The 15,851-nt window shown below is 36.6% G+C and overlaps 2 protein-coding genes and 2 pseudogenes across 2 annotated transcripts; all 4 read left to right on the top strand.

Moving 5' to 3' along the window:
• Positions 1–751: 751 nt before the first annotated feature.
• On the top strand, positions 752–3,683 carry LOC132188750 (putative B3 domain-containing protein At5g66980). Its single transcript, XM_059603285.2, has 5 exons — positions 752–963; positions 1,627–1,767; positions 2,625–2,955; positions 3,055–3,188; positions 3,297–3,683. The coding sequence occupies exons 1-5, from the start codon at positions 949–951 to the stop codon at positions 3,594–3,596; spliced, it is 921 nt and encodes a 306-aa protein (XP_059459268.2). The 5' UTR covers positions 752–948; the 3' UTR covers positions 3,597–3,683.
• A 1,584-nt stretch (positions 3,684–5,267) lies between these two features.
• On the top strand, positions 5,268–6,133 carry LOC148584766 (cytochrome P450 82A4 pseudogene; annotated as a pseudogene).
• A 2,996-nt stretch (positions 6,134–9,129) lies between these two features.
• Positions 9,130–11,098, top strand: LOC132186483 (putative B3 domain-containing protein At5g66980). Its single transcript, XM_059600462.2, has 4 exons — positions 9,130–9,175; positions 10,045–10,378; positions 10,480–10,613; positions 10,718–11,098. Exons 2-4 carry the CDS (start codon positions 10,285–10,287, stop codon positions 11,042–11,044), a joined length of 555 nt encoding a protein of 184 aa, XP_059456445.2. The 5' UTR covers positions 9,130–9,175; positions 10,045–10,284; the 3' UTR covers positions 11,045–11,098.
• Positions 11,099–12,302: 1,204 nt separating this feature from the next.
• On the top strand, positions 12,303–14,677 carry LOC132186482 (strychnine-10-hydroxylase-like; annotated as a pseudogene).
• Positions 14,678–15,851: the final 1,174 nt, after the last annotated feature.

The following is a 15,851-nucleotide window of genomic DNA, read 5'->3' as shown; positions in this document are numbered from 1 at the left end:
CTCTTCCCCTCCCGTGTTTCTTTTGTGTTTTGACCATTTGAGGTACTTTCTTCCTCTTTCTTTTTTCATACGTGCCACAGCAGGAACATGCAGAATCACGCTTCTCTTGTGCATGTTTCTCTCTTTTTCACTCCCTTTCTGTCGCTCTCTTCAAATATATATATCCAAACGAAAAAAGATCTTCTGCAAACCCAGCCCCTCCCTTTCCCACGCTGCCAGCCTGCCACTCCACCTCCCCCCAAACACCTACATTAATTAATTGGTTCAATACTAAACAGACATTAATTAAGCCTCCAAATTCTAATATAACACTAAATTTCAATCCCAAAAACAGAGTGCATTGTAAAGGCAGTAAATAGATGAAGCTAGAAAAAAACTCAAAAAGGCACCTATTATTGCGCAAATTCTTGACAAAAACGTAACTAGAAACTATAGTAGACACAATGGACAGCGCCGGAGCAGAGAGAACAAAGCCAGACTAGCCAGTCCTTGTTAGTTATTGACCAAAACAAACATCACGGACACCACACCAGACTTGTGATATTGCAGATACTCATCACAATGATGGGCTTGTCCTATCTCTCTTCTTTCTCTCTCTCTCTCTCTCTGGTTCTTAGCTTTTTATTTTGTGGAATAAAGAAGATCTTCTTCACATTGAGATATACCTACTCACCAACGACTCTCTCTCTCTCTCTCTCTCTGGTTCTTAGCTTTTTATTTTGTGGACTACAGAAGATCTTCTTCACATTGAGATACCCACTCACCAACGACTCTCTCTCTCTCTCTCTCTCTCTCTGTCTCTGGTTCTTAGCTTTCTATTTTGTGGACTAAAGAAGATCTTGACATTGAGATACCCACTCACCAACGAAGCTACTCGCCAACGAAGCTATCTACAACATTTTTCACAGATCGCTTGACATTGAGATACCCACATACACCAATCTCAACATGTTCGTTTCCCAGGTATGGAAAATATTCTGCCTTCTCATCTGCTCTGTGAGAGGAAGAGATAGAGAGTCTTTCCTCTTCTTTAGTCGTGAGTTTAATGCTTGACATGATGTTAGACAAAGCTCAAAGTATAAAAGTTGCTTCAGAGTCTCAAACCAAATAGAACAATATATATATATATTTTTTTGTAAAAATTTCAGCTTTTGAAAACTAGTTTGAAACTTTGAAAGCTTTTATCGTGAATATTGTTCTTAATTTTCGTGTAGGACTTTTTTTTGTGCAGTTTGCACTCACTTCTCTTCAAGAAAGCTTAAGGACGACAAAAATATTATTTTTTGAGGGGGGGCGAAAGTATTATTTTGGGGTGTTGAACTATAAAAAAAACTTATATTTAATTTTAAGACAAATTTTTAAAACTTTGGACGTTGGGTAATCTGTTCATTTTTATTTTTTCAGTCTAGTGTGTCTGATTTGTTGGTTTTTTTTTTTTTTTTTCGTTTTGCTGAACTTGAGATATATAGAGCATATATTATGTTAATTTGCTTTTGGTTTTGTCCATTTCACGAGGCCCTAAAAATTGTCCATTCTTTGTTGACTACGCCTTTGATTTCTAAAATTCTTATATATTTTCCATTTGATAATTGTGTTGCTTTTTAATTGTCAAACTCGCACAAACAGGGCAAACAAGAAAAAAGAAAAAGAACGAGACAGAGAGAGACAGCGAGCCAAATGGACAACTCTGGCGGACACAAACAGGCACAGGCCTACAGGCCCAAGTTCTTCAAATTATTTCGCCCCGCTTCCAGCTCTCACCAACTAGTACAGCCTCTCTCTCTCTCTCTCTCTCTCTCTATATATATATAATATGGCGTTTCTATAAGCTCAATGTTTTGTAATATTTGGTAGGTGTGAACTGTGAAGGGTAAAACACAATTTTTTATTTTTAGTTTTTTGGGTTCGTAGATTCATAAGTTGTCTTTTTCGTTGTTTCTTTGAAAATATTATTTCAAGCTTGACTTGTATTTATGATCCAGTGTTTTCAAAAGGTTCATGGTTAATAAGATTTTCATCAGTCCAAAGGAAAATATATGACGAGCGGACGCTGTACGTGTATTTGATTTCATTTAACTATATCAATATGATGACTTTAAATGCAGTAACTAATTCTCTCTCTCTCTCTCTCTCTCTCTCTCTCTCAACATCTAAAGCACCAAATGATGAGTACTGTTGAATATGTCTATAATTTCTACTTTACTTTCCACGTACATCCAGTGGTGACCATTTTGATCGTCCTGAAATTCCATTTAAATAAATTAAATATACTTTTGTCATGATAAACAATTATATATCTCGCTTGAGTTACGAAGTAAAATACTTTTGATTGGCTGCAATTATAGGGATTTCTGTTTAATTATGTGCCTATTAATTATTACTTTTAATATCTTATGGGAGCTTTCGCTCCTTGGCCTTCCTTCCCTTCCCGTCCATTTATATACGCATATATATTTTTGTCTGGCTCTATTCAAAGGAAAATTGTGGATGTATAAGTTTTATGATCCACATTAGAGGATTTTTAACACACACAACATAAAAGAATGAGTAATTCTATGCAGTGTTTTTGAATGTAGCTAGAGTACTGTTTGATATCTAATGAAAATTCAATTTATTTTGTCCAGTCCATACCACATGATTTTGTCAGGCATTTCAATGGAAGGATACCAGAAAAGGTATATTTCATTGATGGTGCTGGAAAGTACTGGTGTGTCCAACTAGAAGAAATTGGTGGGCACGTGTTGTTCACGAATGGCTGGGAACGCTTTAAACGTGCTCATTTTTTGAATTTTGGAGACTTCCTAGTCTTCCAATACAATAGAAGGTCTTTATTTGAAGTGGAGATATTCGATCGAAGAGGATGCATGAAGGAAGAACCAATAGATATTAGTGAGAGTACTCCTGCTGAGGATAAATTGGAACAAGATTATACTGCAGAGCAAGATGAAACAGGCGGTGAGTTGTATTTAATATTTATTATTCTCAGCTAATTCTCTATCTTCCATTTTTTTTCTTTGTTTTGTTTAACATGAAAACAAATTGGTTTACTTACAGATTCATCTGAAGCTAGTGGGCCTAAATCAACAAATCTTGAAAAGAGCAACACCCCTGCAGTGGTAGCTGGACTTGTAGCATCAAAGACTCCACACTTTGTGCTGAGCATTTCTCGTTGTACACTAGCTACCGTGGTGAGTCTTTCTAAGATATTGGTGTGGTATGTAGTAGGGGTACATTGAAATTTTAATATATATAGAAATGAGATTTTTGATGAGTCGTAATATTGTTTATGGTTGCAGTACATTCATAAATCGGTGGTAAAAGCATTTAACATTGCACTAAAACCAAAGACTGTGCTTCGTGATCAGAATGGACAGGCTTGGCCGGTGAGAATCATATTCAAAGAAGATGGCCGAATAGCTATTGGTTCTGGGTGGTCTTATTTCGCGAACAACAATGTGAAAGTTGAAGACCAATGCGTGTTTGAGTTTGTCCTTCAGAGAAGAAATACATGTGAAGAAATACGTGTTCATGTTCTTCGTGGAAATGCAAGAATGAAGAAGCCCTCTAGCCATTGGCATTGGCACAGACAATGTTAGGGAACGCAAGAATAGAAAAGCCCTCTAGCCATTGGCATTGGCACACACATGTTAACATTTTGACTGATCGATCTATTCGTATGTACCTCAATCAACATTGCTCTTTCTTTTTTCTTTTTCTTTTTTTCTTCTTTTGTTTTTTTTCCTTTTTTTGTCTTGGCTGAGATTCAAAATGCCCAAGGTTTTATTCTTCTCCATTTTGATGAAGACAATATTTTGGCTGAGAGTAGTGACCTTTTTCTGTGGCAAGTTGATAACCTTTGGCTAATTACAAAAGAGATGTGTTCGAAAAGGTCTTGTCTACTTGTAGGAATGCAACTTAAATACTTATTAGTTAAAATAAAAATAAAAATAAAAAAAGTTACTTGTAAGAGCAGAACCTAAAGTTAAAAAATTTGTTAAATGTTAAAGGTTACAGGAGAGTAATTTCGGTAAATTTGATCACCCAAATGTAGGGATCGTCATTCAACTTTAATTTGTACTTGATATGCTAGCTAGGGCATAAATTGGAGGATTGGAATACTAATAATGAGACTTAATTTGGCAGAATTTAATCATAGTGGGAAGAGACGCGACCATGGTTCTTCTAACGTGGACTCGGTCTCTAGGACTCAACAATCTACACGTGTTGAGAAAGCCCCAAGACGAGTTAAACATTCATGTTGGCAAGGACACATCCGGATGAATCGGACATTAAAAACTTGGTCTATCTTCAAGCCATTGTCAAGGAAACGTAGTGCCTATACCGGAGCTGGCTTAATTAGGTGTGGTAGTGCAAAACTGTCGCACCATGCAGTAGCCCAAAACGACCCAGTTTGGGGTCATTTTGGGCAATAAAAAAAAAAAAAAAAAAAAAAAAAAAAATTAAAGCAAAAGAAAAAAAAAAGAAAAATATTAAAAAAAAAAATGAAAGGGGTGGCTCAAGCCACTCCCATGGCCACCCTTCCACCCCATTTTGGCCAAGGGGTGGTCCGACCACCTCTAAAAGGCCAAAAAAAAAAAAAAAAAGTTTGGGTTTTGGCCCTTTGGGGGTGGCCGGACCACCTCAAGAGCCTGGGGGTGGTTCTGGCCACTCCCAAGGCCGGTATGGCAGTGGCCAAAACCACCCCTAACCCCATTTTGGCCGAGGGAGTGGCTGGAGCACCACATGGCCAGTCTGAGGGTGGACGAATCACCCCTATGGTCAAGGGAGTTGTCCAGCCACCTACAAAAGGCCAAAAGAAAAAAGATAAAAGATAAAAAAAAAAAAAAAAATTAAAAAGTTTGGGTTTTGACCCTTTGGGGGTGGCCAGACCACCCCAAGAGCCTGGGGGTGGTTCTGGCCACCCCTAAGGCCAGCATGAGGGTGGCCGAAACCACCCCTAGGCCCATGGGGGTGGTCCGGCCACCCCTAAGTTCGGTATGGGAGTGGCCGAAACCACCCCCAGACTGGCCATGGTGGTGGCTCCAGCCACTCCCTTGGCCAAATTGGACTTTCATTTTTTTTATTTTTTTATTTAATACTTTTAGTTTTTTAATATTTAATAAATATTATATTATTACTTTTAAAAAATATATTTTTTTATTACCCAAAACGACACCGAACTGGGTCATTTTGGGCTACCGCATGGTGCGCACCTAAGCCAGATCTGCCTATACCCACCTGCCCCAATCATTAGCCTCCGTGCCGAAATGGAAGACTGCAACCTCTCACCCGGATATCACGTTCCCGCCTGCACGCGTTTAATGGTGAATGCCTGGAAAATCCACCAGGATAAGCACCTGTGGCCTGACCCTCTCAAGTTCCAGCCGGAGAGATTTCTGACCAACCATAAGGACATTGACGTGAGAGGTCACAACTTCGAGCTCATCCCTTTTGGCTCAGGAAGAAGATCGTGCCCTGGAGTCTCACTAGCTCTTCAACTGGTGCATTTGACTTTGGCTAGCTTGTTGCATGCTTTTGATATTGCAAAGCCATCGAATGATGACATGGACATGACAGAGAGCCCTGGCTTGGCAAATCTAAATGTCCATTGTTTAGGGTTTAACAGTCCACGAAAATGGATCAAGCCCATTGTTTTCATGGGTCATATGCACTTGTCGAAGGACCAAGATAGTCAAAAGATTAAGCCCCACCCCCCCCCCCCCAGCCCAAAAAAAAAAAAAAAAAATAGTCAAAAGATTATATATTCATCTAAAAAATGTTTAATTTTTTTTATATAATTTAAAAATATAAATATTTGTGAAAAATATGGATTTCAAAATTCAAATTAAATAATTCGTATAAAATCTAATATATGTGATAAATTTGTAACAATTTTAATAAATAAAAAAAGATTAAAATTTTACATGTAATTTTGAGAAATTTTTCTCAACAATTTTATATTAAGGGTTAATTGTTAATCCAAAAATGTTTCATGTGATTTTATGTTTAGGAATTAGGGCTAAATCACCCTTTTCCCATTGCGAGGGGAGATTCCCCTGCTATTCACCTTCGACAACTCCCAGTCTCTCACCACCGAGGTTGGATCTCCGCCACCAATGGCATGCGAGGATGATTTTCTTTGCTTTTTTTATTTTATTTTATTTTCTCTTTATTTTTAAAATAATGCTGGCGTAAAAAAATGAGACATTTCATTAAATTTTTTAATGGAATATGGACGGAGTGACTAATTTCATTAATTAGACAACTCCATGTACCATGTGCGATAACTTTAGAAATTAAGGTGACTATTTGATAATGGTTCAAAGCACATGTAATTAAATAACATTTTAACCCTTAAGTTTATTCAAAACACTTACTGAATTTTAGAAAGTAATAAAAATTGCTTTTTTTTTTTCTAAATTTATAAGAGTAGTCAATTTTGTCTATTTGACATGCTTGGGTCTTTGCCATCCCATAAAACATAAAAATAAAGAAACGGTGAAAAAAATTCTCTAAACGGGTGGTAATCGGATTTTGTGACCCACCCATACCCTATGAAGGTGGTTGCGGAGGTGGGTGCCGCCCCATGACCGGCCCCACACGACAGCTATATATATTGTGTTAAAACTTTGAATGTGGGAAGATCACATCCACTTAATAAGGTGTAGTACTTTAGCTAAATTATTTATTTATTTTTCTAAGTAAAAAAGTGGACAAAAAAAACCAATTATAACTACTCTTCCTAATAGTGACTCCGGGTATTGCTATTGAAAACGGTTATGAATATTCATGAAAAATACTATTTACACATAATAAAACTGATATTTTATACAAGATAATTCTCTTCCCCAAAGCTTCAAATCTCATCACGTCTTAGAATCTTATATCAATATAATAATTACAAAAATGAATGCTTCAAAAGACATTGATTAAAACGTAACCCAAAAGAAAAAAAAAAAAAAAACACGTACAATCAAACACAAAAGAAGCATGTCCCTGCTGTGGCACATGCGATATGATGAACATTACAAACAAGAAAAAGGAAAGAGAGAGAGAGAGAGATAAAACCCAAACACAAAAGAAACATGAAGGGAAGAGGACGTAGTACAGACTGCACAGTCCAACATTTTCTTTTTATGCACACTCACGAGGCAAAGACACTTTTAACCTATTCTTTTTATTTGAAAAATATCATTTACATGTTTTTTATTTTTTATTTTTTTAATTAAGGACATCTCTCTCTCTCTCTCTCTCTCTCTCTCTCTATATATATATACAAGCCTCTTGTCTATACATAAAATGTAGGCTTTGTTATTCATTAAAAAAAAATATATATGCATAATTTTAAATGATGAACCACTTTAAAAATTATGCTTTATAAATTTCATTAAATACTAAATTATGATTTATAAATTGGCTTGTCTTAATTACTTATATATATATATATATATCCTCTGTTCCTTTTAAGATAAAAATTTGATGGTGTGCTCTGTTCCTATTTGCAGATCGAGGATGTTTGTCCTCTTCCCCTCCCGTGTTTCTTTTGTGTTTTGACCATTTGAGGTACTTTCTTCCTCTTTCTTTTTTCGTACGTGCCACAGCAGGAACATGCAGAATCACGCTTCTCTTGTGCATGTTTCTCTCTTTTTCACTCCCTTTCTGTCGCTCTCTTCAAATATATATATCCAAACGAAAAAAGATCTTCTGCAAACCCAGCCCCTCCCTTTCCCACGCTGCCAGCCTGCCACTCCACCTCCCCCCAAACAACTACATTAATTAATTGGTTCAATACTAAACAGACATTAATTAAGCCTCCAAATTCTAATATAACACTAAATTTCAATCCCAAAAACAGAGTGCATTGTAAAGGCAGTAAATAGATGAAGCTAGAAAAAACTCAAAAAGGCACCTATTATTGCGCAAATTCTTGACAAAAACGTAACTAGAAACAATAGTAGACACAATGGACAGCGCCGGAGCAGAGAGAACAAAGCCAGACTAGCCAGTCCTTGTTAGTTATTGACCAAAACAAACATCACGGACACCACACCAGACTTGTGATATTGCAGATACTCATCACAATGATGGGCTTGTCCTATCTCTCTTCTTTCTCTCTCTCTCTCTCTGGTTCTTAGCTTTTTATTTTGTGGAATAAAGAAGATCTTCTTGACATTGAGATATACCTACTCACCAACGACTCTCTCTCTCTCTCTCTCTCTCTCTGGTTCTTAGCTTTTTATTTTGTGGACTACAGAAGATCTTCTTCACATTGAGATACCCACTCACCAACGAAGCTACTCGCCAACGAAGCTATCTACAACATTTTTCACAGATCGCTTGACATTGAGATACCCACATACACCAATCTCAACATGTTCGTTTCCCAGGTATGGAAAATATTCTGCCTTCTCATCTGCTCTGTGAGAGGAAGAGATAGAGAGTCTTTCGTCATCTTTAGTCGTGAGTTTAATGCTTGACATGATGTTAGACAAAGCTCAAAGTATAAAAGTTGCTTCAGAGTCTCAAACCAAATAGAACAATATTTTTTTTTGTAAAAATTGCAGCTTTTGAAAACTAGTTTGAAACTTTGAAAGCTTTTATCGTGAATATTGTTCTTAATTTTCGTGTAGGACTTTTTTTTTGTGCAGTTTGCACTCACTTCTCTGCAAGAAAGCTTAAGGACGACAAAAATATTATTTTGAGGGGGGCGAAAGTATTATTTTGGGGGTTTGAACTATTAAAAAAACTTATATTTAATTTTAAGACAAATTTTAAAAACTTTGGATGTTGGGTGATCTGTTCATTTTTATTTTTTCAGTCTAGTGTGTCTGATTTGTTGGGTTATTTTTTTTTTTCGTTTTGCTGAACTTGAGATAGAGCATATATTATGTTAGTTTGCTTTTGGTTTTGTCCATTTCAAGAGGCCCTAAAAATTGTCCATTCTTTGTTGACTACGCCTTTGATTTCTACAATTCTTACATATTCTCCATTTTATAATTGTGTTGCTTTTTAATTGTCAAACGCGCACAAACAGGGCAAACAAGAAAAAAGAAAAAGAATGACACAGAGAGTGACAGCGAGCCGAATGGAGAGGTGTGGCGGACACAGACAGGCACAGGCCGTCAGGCCCAAGTTCTTCAAAGTATTTCACCCCGCTTCCAGCTCTCACCAACTAGTACAGCCTCTCTCTCTCTCTCTCTCTCTCTCTCTCTCTATATATATATATATAATATGGCGTTTCTATAAGCTCAATGTTTTGTAATATTTGGTAGGTGTGAACTGTGAAGGGTAAAACACAATTTTTTATTTTAATTTTTTGGGTTCGTAGATTCATAAGTTGTCTTTTTCGTTGTTTCTTTGAAAATATTATTTCAAGCTTGACTTGTATTTATGATCATCTTGAAACAGTGTTTCAAAAGGTTCATGGTTAAAAAGATTTTCATCAGTCCAAAGGAAAATATATGACGAGCGGACGCTGTACGTGTATTTGATTTCATTTAACTATATCAATATGATGACTTTAAATGCAGTAACTAATTGTCTCTCTCTCTCTCTCTCTCAACATCTAAAGCACCAAATGATGAGTACTGTTGAATATGTGTATAATTTCTAATTTACTTTCCACGTACATCCAGTGGTGGCCATTTTGATCATCCTGAAATTCCATTTAAATAAATTAAATATACTTTTGTCATGATAAACAATTATATATCTCGCTTGAGTTACGAAGTTAAATACTTTTGATTGGCTGCAATTATAGGGATTTCTGTTTAATTATGTGCCTATTAATTATTACTTTTAATATCTCATGGGAGCTTTCGCTCCTTGGCCTTCCTTCCCTTCCCGTCCATTTATATACGCATATATATTTTTATCTGAAAATACCATCTCTATTCAAAGGAAAATTGTGGATAAGTTTTATGATCCAAATTAGAGGATTTTTAACACACTCAACATAAAGGAATGATTAATTATATGCAGTGTTTTTGAATGTAGCTAGAGTACTGTTTGATATCTAATGAAAATTCAATTTATTTTGTCTAGTCCATACCACCAGATTTTGTCAGGCATTTCAATGGAAGGATACCAGAAAAGGTATATTTCATTGATGATGCTAGAAAATCATGGTGTGTCCAACTAGAAGAAATTGGTGGGCACGTGTTGTTCACAAATGGCTGGGAATGCTTTAAACGTGCTCATTTTTTGAATTTTGGGGACTTCCTAATCTTCCGATACAATAGAAGTTCCTCATTTGAAGTGGAGATATTCGATAGACGAGGATGCATGAAGGAAGAACCAATAGATATTTGTGAGAGTACTCCTGCTGACGATGAATTGGAACAAGATTATAATATTGCAGAGCAAGATGAGGAAGGCGGTGAGTTGTATTTATATTTATTATTCAATTCTCAACTAATTGTCTATCTTCCATTTTTTGTTTGTTTTGTTTAACATGAAAATAAATTTGTTTACTTACAGATTCATCTGAAGTTAGTGGGCATAAATCAACAAATCTTGAAAAAAACAACACCCCTGAAGTGATAGCTCAACTTGTAGCATCAAAGACTCCACACTTTGTGCTGAGCAATACTAGTCATACACTAACTACCGTGGTGAGTCTTTGTGAGATATTTGTGTGATAGTACGGGTACATCGAGATTTTGATATATAGAGAAATGAGATTTTTGATGAGTCGTAATATTGTTTATGGTTGCAGTACATTCATACATCAGTGGTAAAAGCATTTAACATTGCACTAAAACCAGAGATTGTGCTTCGTGATCAAAATGGAAACGCCTGGCATGCGAGAATCCTATTCAAAGAAGATGGCCGAATAGCCATTGGTTGTGGGTGGTCTTATTTCGCGAAAAACAATGTGAAAGTTGGAGACCAATGCGTGTTTGAATTTGTCCTTCAGAGAGGAAATACATGTGAAGAAATGCTTGTTCATGTTCTTCGTGGAAATGCAAGAATGAAGAAGCCCTCTAGCCATTGGCATTGGCACAGACATGTTAGGAAACGCAAGAATAGAGAAGCCCTCTAGCCATTGGCATTGGCACACACATGTTAACATTTTGACTGATCGATCTATTCGTATGTACCTCAATCAACATTGCTCTTTCTTTTTTTTTCTTTCTTTGTCTTGGCTGAGATTCAAAATGCCCAAGATTTTATTCTTCTCCATTTTGAAGACAATATTTTGGCTGAGAGTAGTGACCTTTTTCTGTGGCAAGTTGATAACCTTTGGTAATTACAAATTAAAGAGATGTGCTCGATCGGAGGTCTTGTCTACCTGTAGGAACGCAACTTAATTAAATATTTATTAGTTAATTTTTTATTTTTATTTTTAAAAATAGTTACTTGTATGGACAGAACCTTAAGTTAAAAAAATTGTGAAGTAGAGAAATCCAATGGTTTGTTCTAGATTGGAGCACCCACTTAAAATGGCATAAAAAAAAATAAAAAATAAATAAAAAATAAAAAATAAAAAAACGTACATTAACTGAAACAATAATGAGATGAAAGGTTATATTGAATTTCATAAAACAAAATCTTATACCATAGTCCATAGAATCACGAAAAGACAGTTTATCATCAAAATTAAATAATATGGAAGAAACTATTAAAAAGTTGCAATAATATAAATAAAATATAAATTGACACTTATTATTGGGTAATGTAATAGTGTCTATTATTATTATTTAAAAAAGAAACAAAAGCCTAATTCAAGGATTGAGATGAACACTCTCACTTTAGTATAGGGTATAGTATGCTGTATTATTTTTACAAGATATAAAGAGGCATATACACATAAATAATGTTACAAATTACATTTTTATCCTACTACTACGACATCATATTGATATTGCGTGCCAATAAATTCTTGTTAAAAGTAAAATTAAAGGCTAATTGATACTTTCATACGTCAATATAATAAAATAACAATAAAATAAAAGTATGTTTCTTACATTATTCTTATAGGTCTAGCTTAGTCATTCATGGACATGAGATCTCTAATTAGCCATTAATTACCTTTTTAAACCCCCTAAAGCCCCTCTCTCTCTCTCTCTCTCTCTCTCTCTCTCTTTCCTCTTCTACAAACTTTTTTTTTTGTTACACTTTTCATCCAAAAGTTTGCATTTCTTAAGGCGGCCGGCATTTGAGTTTGCTTTTTTTAGTGTACAACTCTGGCAAACGAGTTAGATCGAGCTTGCATCTATCATGGAAGCAAATTTGCCTGTAATCCCGTACGTCCAAAACCCAATTCCCCTGGAATATTATCTACTCTATCTGCCTGGAATATGGACCCTGTTCTCCAATTCCCGTCAGCAATAATATCTACCCTCCTTGCCCTGCTACTCTTATGTGTTTTTGTTTATCAAAAAAAGAAACCCACTCCTCATAAGAAAACGACCTGTAGCATACCTCAAGCAGGAGGTGCTTGGCCTTTCATAGGCCACCTGCACCTCTTAGGGGACCAACAACTAACCCACAAGACACTTGGTGCCATGGCTGACAAATATGGTCCTGTTTTTACTATAAACCTGGGTTCACATAAAGTTGTAGTTTTGAGCTGTTGGGAAATGGCCAAAGAGTGTTTTACTGTCCACGACAAGATTTTCTCCACCAGACCAACCATACTTGCTTCAAGAGTACTAGGATACGAGAATGCTATGTTTGGGTTTGCCCCTTACGGGCCTTTCTGGCGTGAAATGCGCAAGATAACTACAATTGAGCTTCTGTCAACCCATCGGCTTGATATGCTCAAGCAAAAACGTTCTTCGCAGGTCGAGGCTGCAATCAGAGAATTGTTCGAGTTATGTGTTGGGAAAGGTTGTGCAGAAACAGGGGTTTTGGTTGAGATGAAACATTGGTTTGGGGATTTGATGCTCAATGTATTTTTGAGGATGGTGGCAGGGAAGCAATGCTGTGTAGGTGGAGCTGATTGTGAAGAAGGTGAGGTGCAGAGCTTTGAGAATTTGATGGGGGATGTATCTTTTTTGTTTGGGGTATTCGTGCTGTCTGATACGATGCCGTTTCTTGGGTGGTTGGATGTCAATGGATATAAAAAGGGCCAAAAGGCAATGAAAAGAACTGCAAAGAAATTGGATTCTATGATTGGAAGGTTGCTGGAGGAGCATAAGGAGAATAGATTGTTGGGTGGGGAGGGAAAGGAAGATCAGGATTTCATGGATGTGATGCTGACCATCCTAGGAGATTGCCAAGATCTCTGGTTTTGACGCAGATACCATTAACAAGGCCACTTGCCTGGTAACTATTTGCCTACTAATTAAGCTATGCATTTCATTTCATCACTCTACAATAATTTCTTGATTTTTTTTTTTTTTATGGCTGGAGCTCGAGATGAATTATTTAATCATCGTGAAGTATACTAATTGAAAATATATATATATATATATATATATATATATATATATATATATAAATTAAGCTTGACCCTTATCAAAATTAAATTTTGCGCCTCTTTCGGGCCTTTTCCCTTGCATTAACAAATCCTAGTTCCATATTCCTTGTTGGTCACCTTGGTTGGTTGGTAATTTATATATATAAAAAAAATTAAGCTTGACCCTTATCAAAATTAAATTTTGCACCTCGTTTGGGCTTTACCCCTTGCATTAACAAATCCTAGTTCCATATTCCTTGTTGGTCACCTTGGTTGGTCGGTAATTTGTGTCTCCGGTGGAAAAAACGAATTATTTCTGTAAATTAAAAAATTAAGTACTGTACAGTCAAGGCTTCATCATTTGAAACCAATTACCTCTGCATCTCCCAGCTTTTGATGAAAGATGCATGACATGAAAATTTTGTTTATTTTGTGCTTTAGTAAACTTTGTGGGATGGGGATCCAAATTTCATTAAAATTTGAGCAACTCAAAGTGAACTCCTTCTTTGGATTGCTCGAATTTTGGTAAATTTGATCACCCAAATGTAGGAATCCGCATTCAACTTTGTACTTGATATTGATATGCTAGCTAGGGAATAAATTAGAGGATTGGAATACTAATAATGAGACTTAATTTGGCAGAATTTAATCATAGCGGGAAGTGACGCGACCATGGTTCTTCTAACGTGGACTCGATCTCTACTACTCAACAATCAACACGTCTTGAGAAAGGCCCAAGACGAGTTAAACATTCATGTTGGCAAGGACAGACATCCGGACGAATCGGACATTAAGAATCTGGTCTATCTCCAGGCCATTGTCAAGGAAACGTTGCGCCTATACCCACCTGCCCCAATCATTAGCCTTCGTGCGGCAATGGAAGACTGCACCATCTCACCCGGATATCACGTTCCCGCCGGCACGCGTTTAATGGTGAATGCCTGGAAAATCCACAGGAATAAACACCTGTGGCCTGACCCTCTCCAGTTCCAGCCGGAGAGATTTCTGACCAGCCACAAGGACATTGACGTGAGAGGTCACAACTTCGAGCTCATCCCTTTTGGCTCAGGAAGAAGATCGTGCCCTGGAGTCTCACTAGCCCTTCAACTAGTGCATTTGACTTTGGCTAGCTTGTTGCATGGTTTTGATGTTGCCAAGCCATCGAATGATGACGTGGACATGACGGAGAGCCCTGGCTTGGCAAATCTGAAAGCAACCCCCCTGGAAGTTATCCTTACTCCACGTCTCAACTCTCAACTATATTCGCAGTAAATTAGTTTATATAATGCCATGATGCCATTAAGGAAACTATGTATGCATTTTCATGCACCAGAACTTGTAATTTCATAAATTTCTGCTGAATTTGATGATATTTTTGGAAATTCATATATCTTTAAAAATAAATAAATAAATAAAAATGGTTATGGAGACGAAATATACTGCATTAGGAAGCAAAGAGCTCTATTAGTTAATGGGCTTAAAGTTTAAATTGGAGAATGGATTGGGATTGGCCCACTTGGAAACCACTCACGTACCCAGGGCCCTTTATGCATGGGCTTAGACTAAGTCATACCCAATACTTTAAATCCTCTTAGACTCGACTCAATTGGGACTAAAATCTAAAAAACACATTTTAAATTTTGAAGAGAAAATCTGAATTTACGAGAGAGATTTGTAAACCCAGCTACTTAGTACTTAGTTTGCAGAGCTTCCCTATCGTGTCATACAAGCAAGGACATAAAGTGGACTTTTCAAATTTTTGGAAACCCTATAACGGCAAGTCAAATTTTCTTTTAAGTAACTTGTTTTTGTCTGGTTTGGACTTTGGACTTTCGAAATTGAAAATTTTCTTTGAAAATTAATTCAATAAAAATCCATGCATGGCCGACTTTGGGGGAGTCAAAAGTCCCCTCCTTGTTCCACAGTCCACACCAACCCTGAACCATTATACAACATGCTATTTTCTACATAAATTTTAAAATTCAAACTTTTAGGACTTACGGGTTCCTAAGTTATGATCCATTTTTATATATATATTTTTTTAAAAAAAATCTCAAATAGTTGGACATGCACACTCTATTCCAATTCATTAGGCTCATCTAAAATTCAATTGAAATATAAAATATGAAATGTTATAGAGGTAGTCGGCTAGCCCTCTCCAATTCCCCACTCATCCTGTGAAGAGAGTCATTCCTTACCAGAGAAGAAGGATGGTGGCCCTCTCATGTGAGAGGCAACCTCCTTGCATAGAGGGGTGGCCACCCATATTCCGTGAGGGACAACCCCCCTTCACCAAGAGGAGATTGCCCCTCTCGTGTGAGGGGCAGTTTCTTCCCGCTCCTTTATTTTATTTTATTTTATTTACGATGTATTTATAATTTAAAGTAAATGTGTTACATGAAACATGACGCGCCAAATGAGAGTCACATAATACCTGCTAATTTAT

The sequence above is a fragment of the Corylus avellana genome, chromosome 6 (assembly GCF_965113065.1).
Source record: "Corylus avellana chromosome 6, dhCorAvel1.hap1.2, whole genome shotgun sequence".
Classification (NCBI taxonomy): domain Eukaryota; kingdom Viridiplantae; phylum Streptophyta; class Magnoliopsida; order Fagales; family Betulaceae; genus Corylus; species Corylus avellana.
The sequence above is the reverse complement of the archived record's forward strand: the minus strand, read 5'-3'. Positions and strand labels throughout refer to the sequence as shown.

Coding starts and splice junctions, on each gene's coding strand:
- LOC132188750 (XM_059603285.2), top strand. Junction 2,956..3,054: donor AGAGCAAGATGAAACAGGCG/GTGAGTTGTATT, acceptor GTTTACTTACAG/ATTCATCTGAAGCTAGTGGG. Junction 3,189..3,296: donor GTTGTACACTAGCTACCGTG/GTGAGTCTTTCT, acceptor TTATGGTTGCAG/TACATTCATAAATCGGTGGT.
- LOC132186483 (XM_059600462.2), top strand. CDS start 10,285: ATGAAGGAAGAACCAATAGATATTTGTGAGAGTACTCCTGCTGACGAT. Junction 10,379..10,479: donor AGAGCAAGATGAGGAAGGCG/GTGAGTTGTATT, acceptor GTTTACTTACAG/ATTCATCTGAAGTTAGTGGG. Junction 10,614..10,717: donor GTCATACACTAACTACCGTG/GTGAGTCTTTGT, acceptor TTATGGTTGCAG/TACATTCATACATCAGTGGT.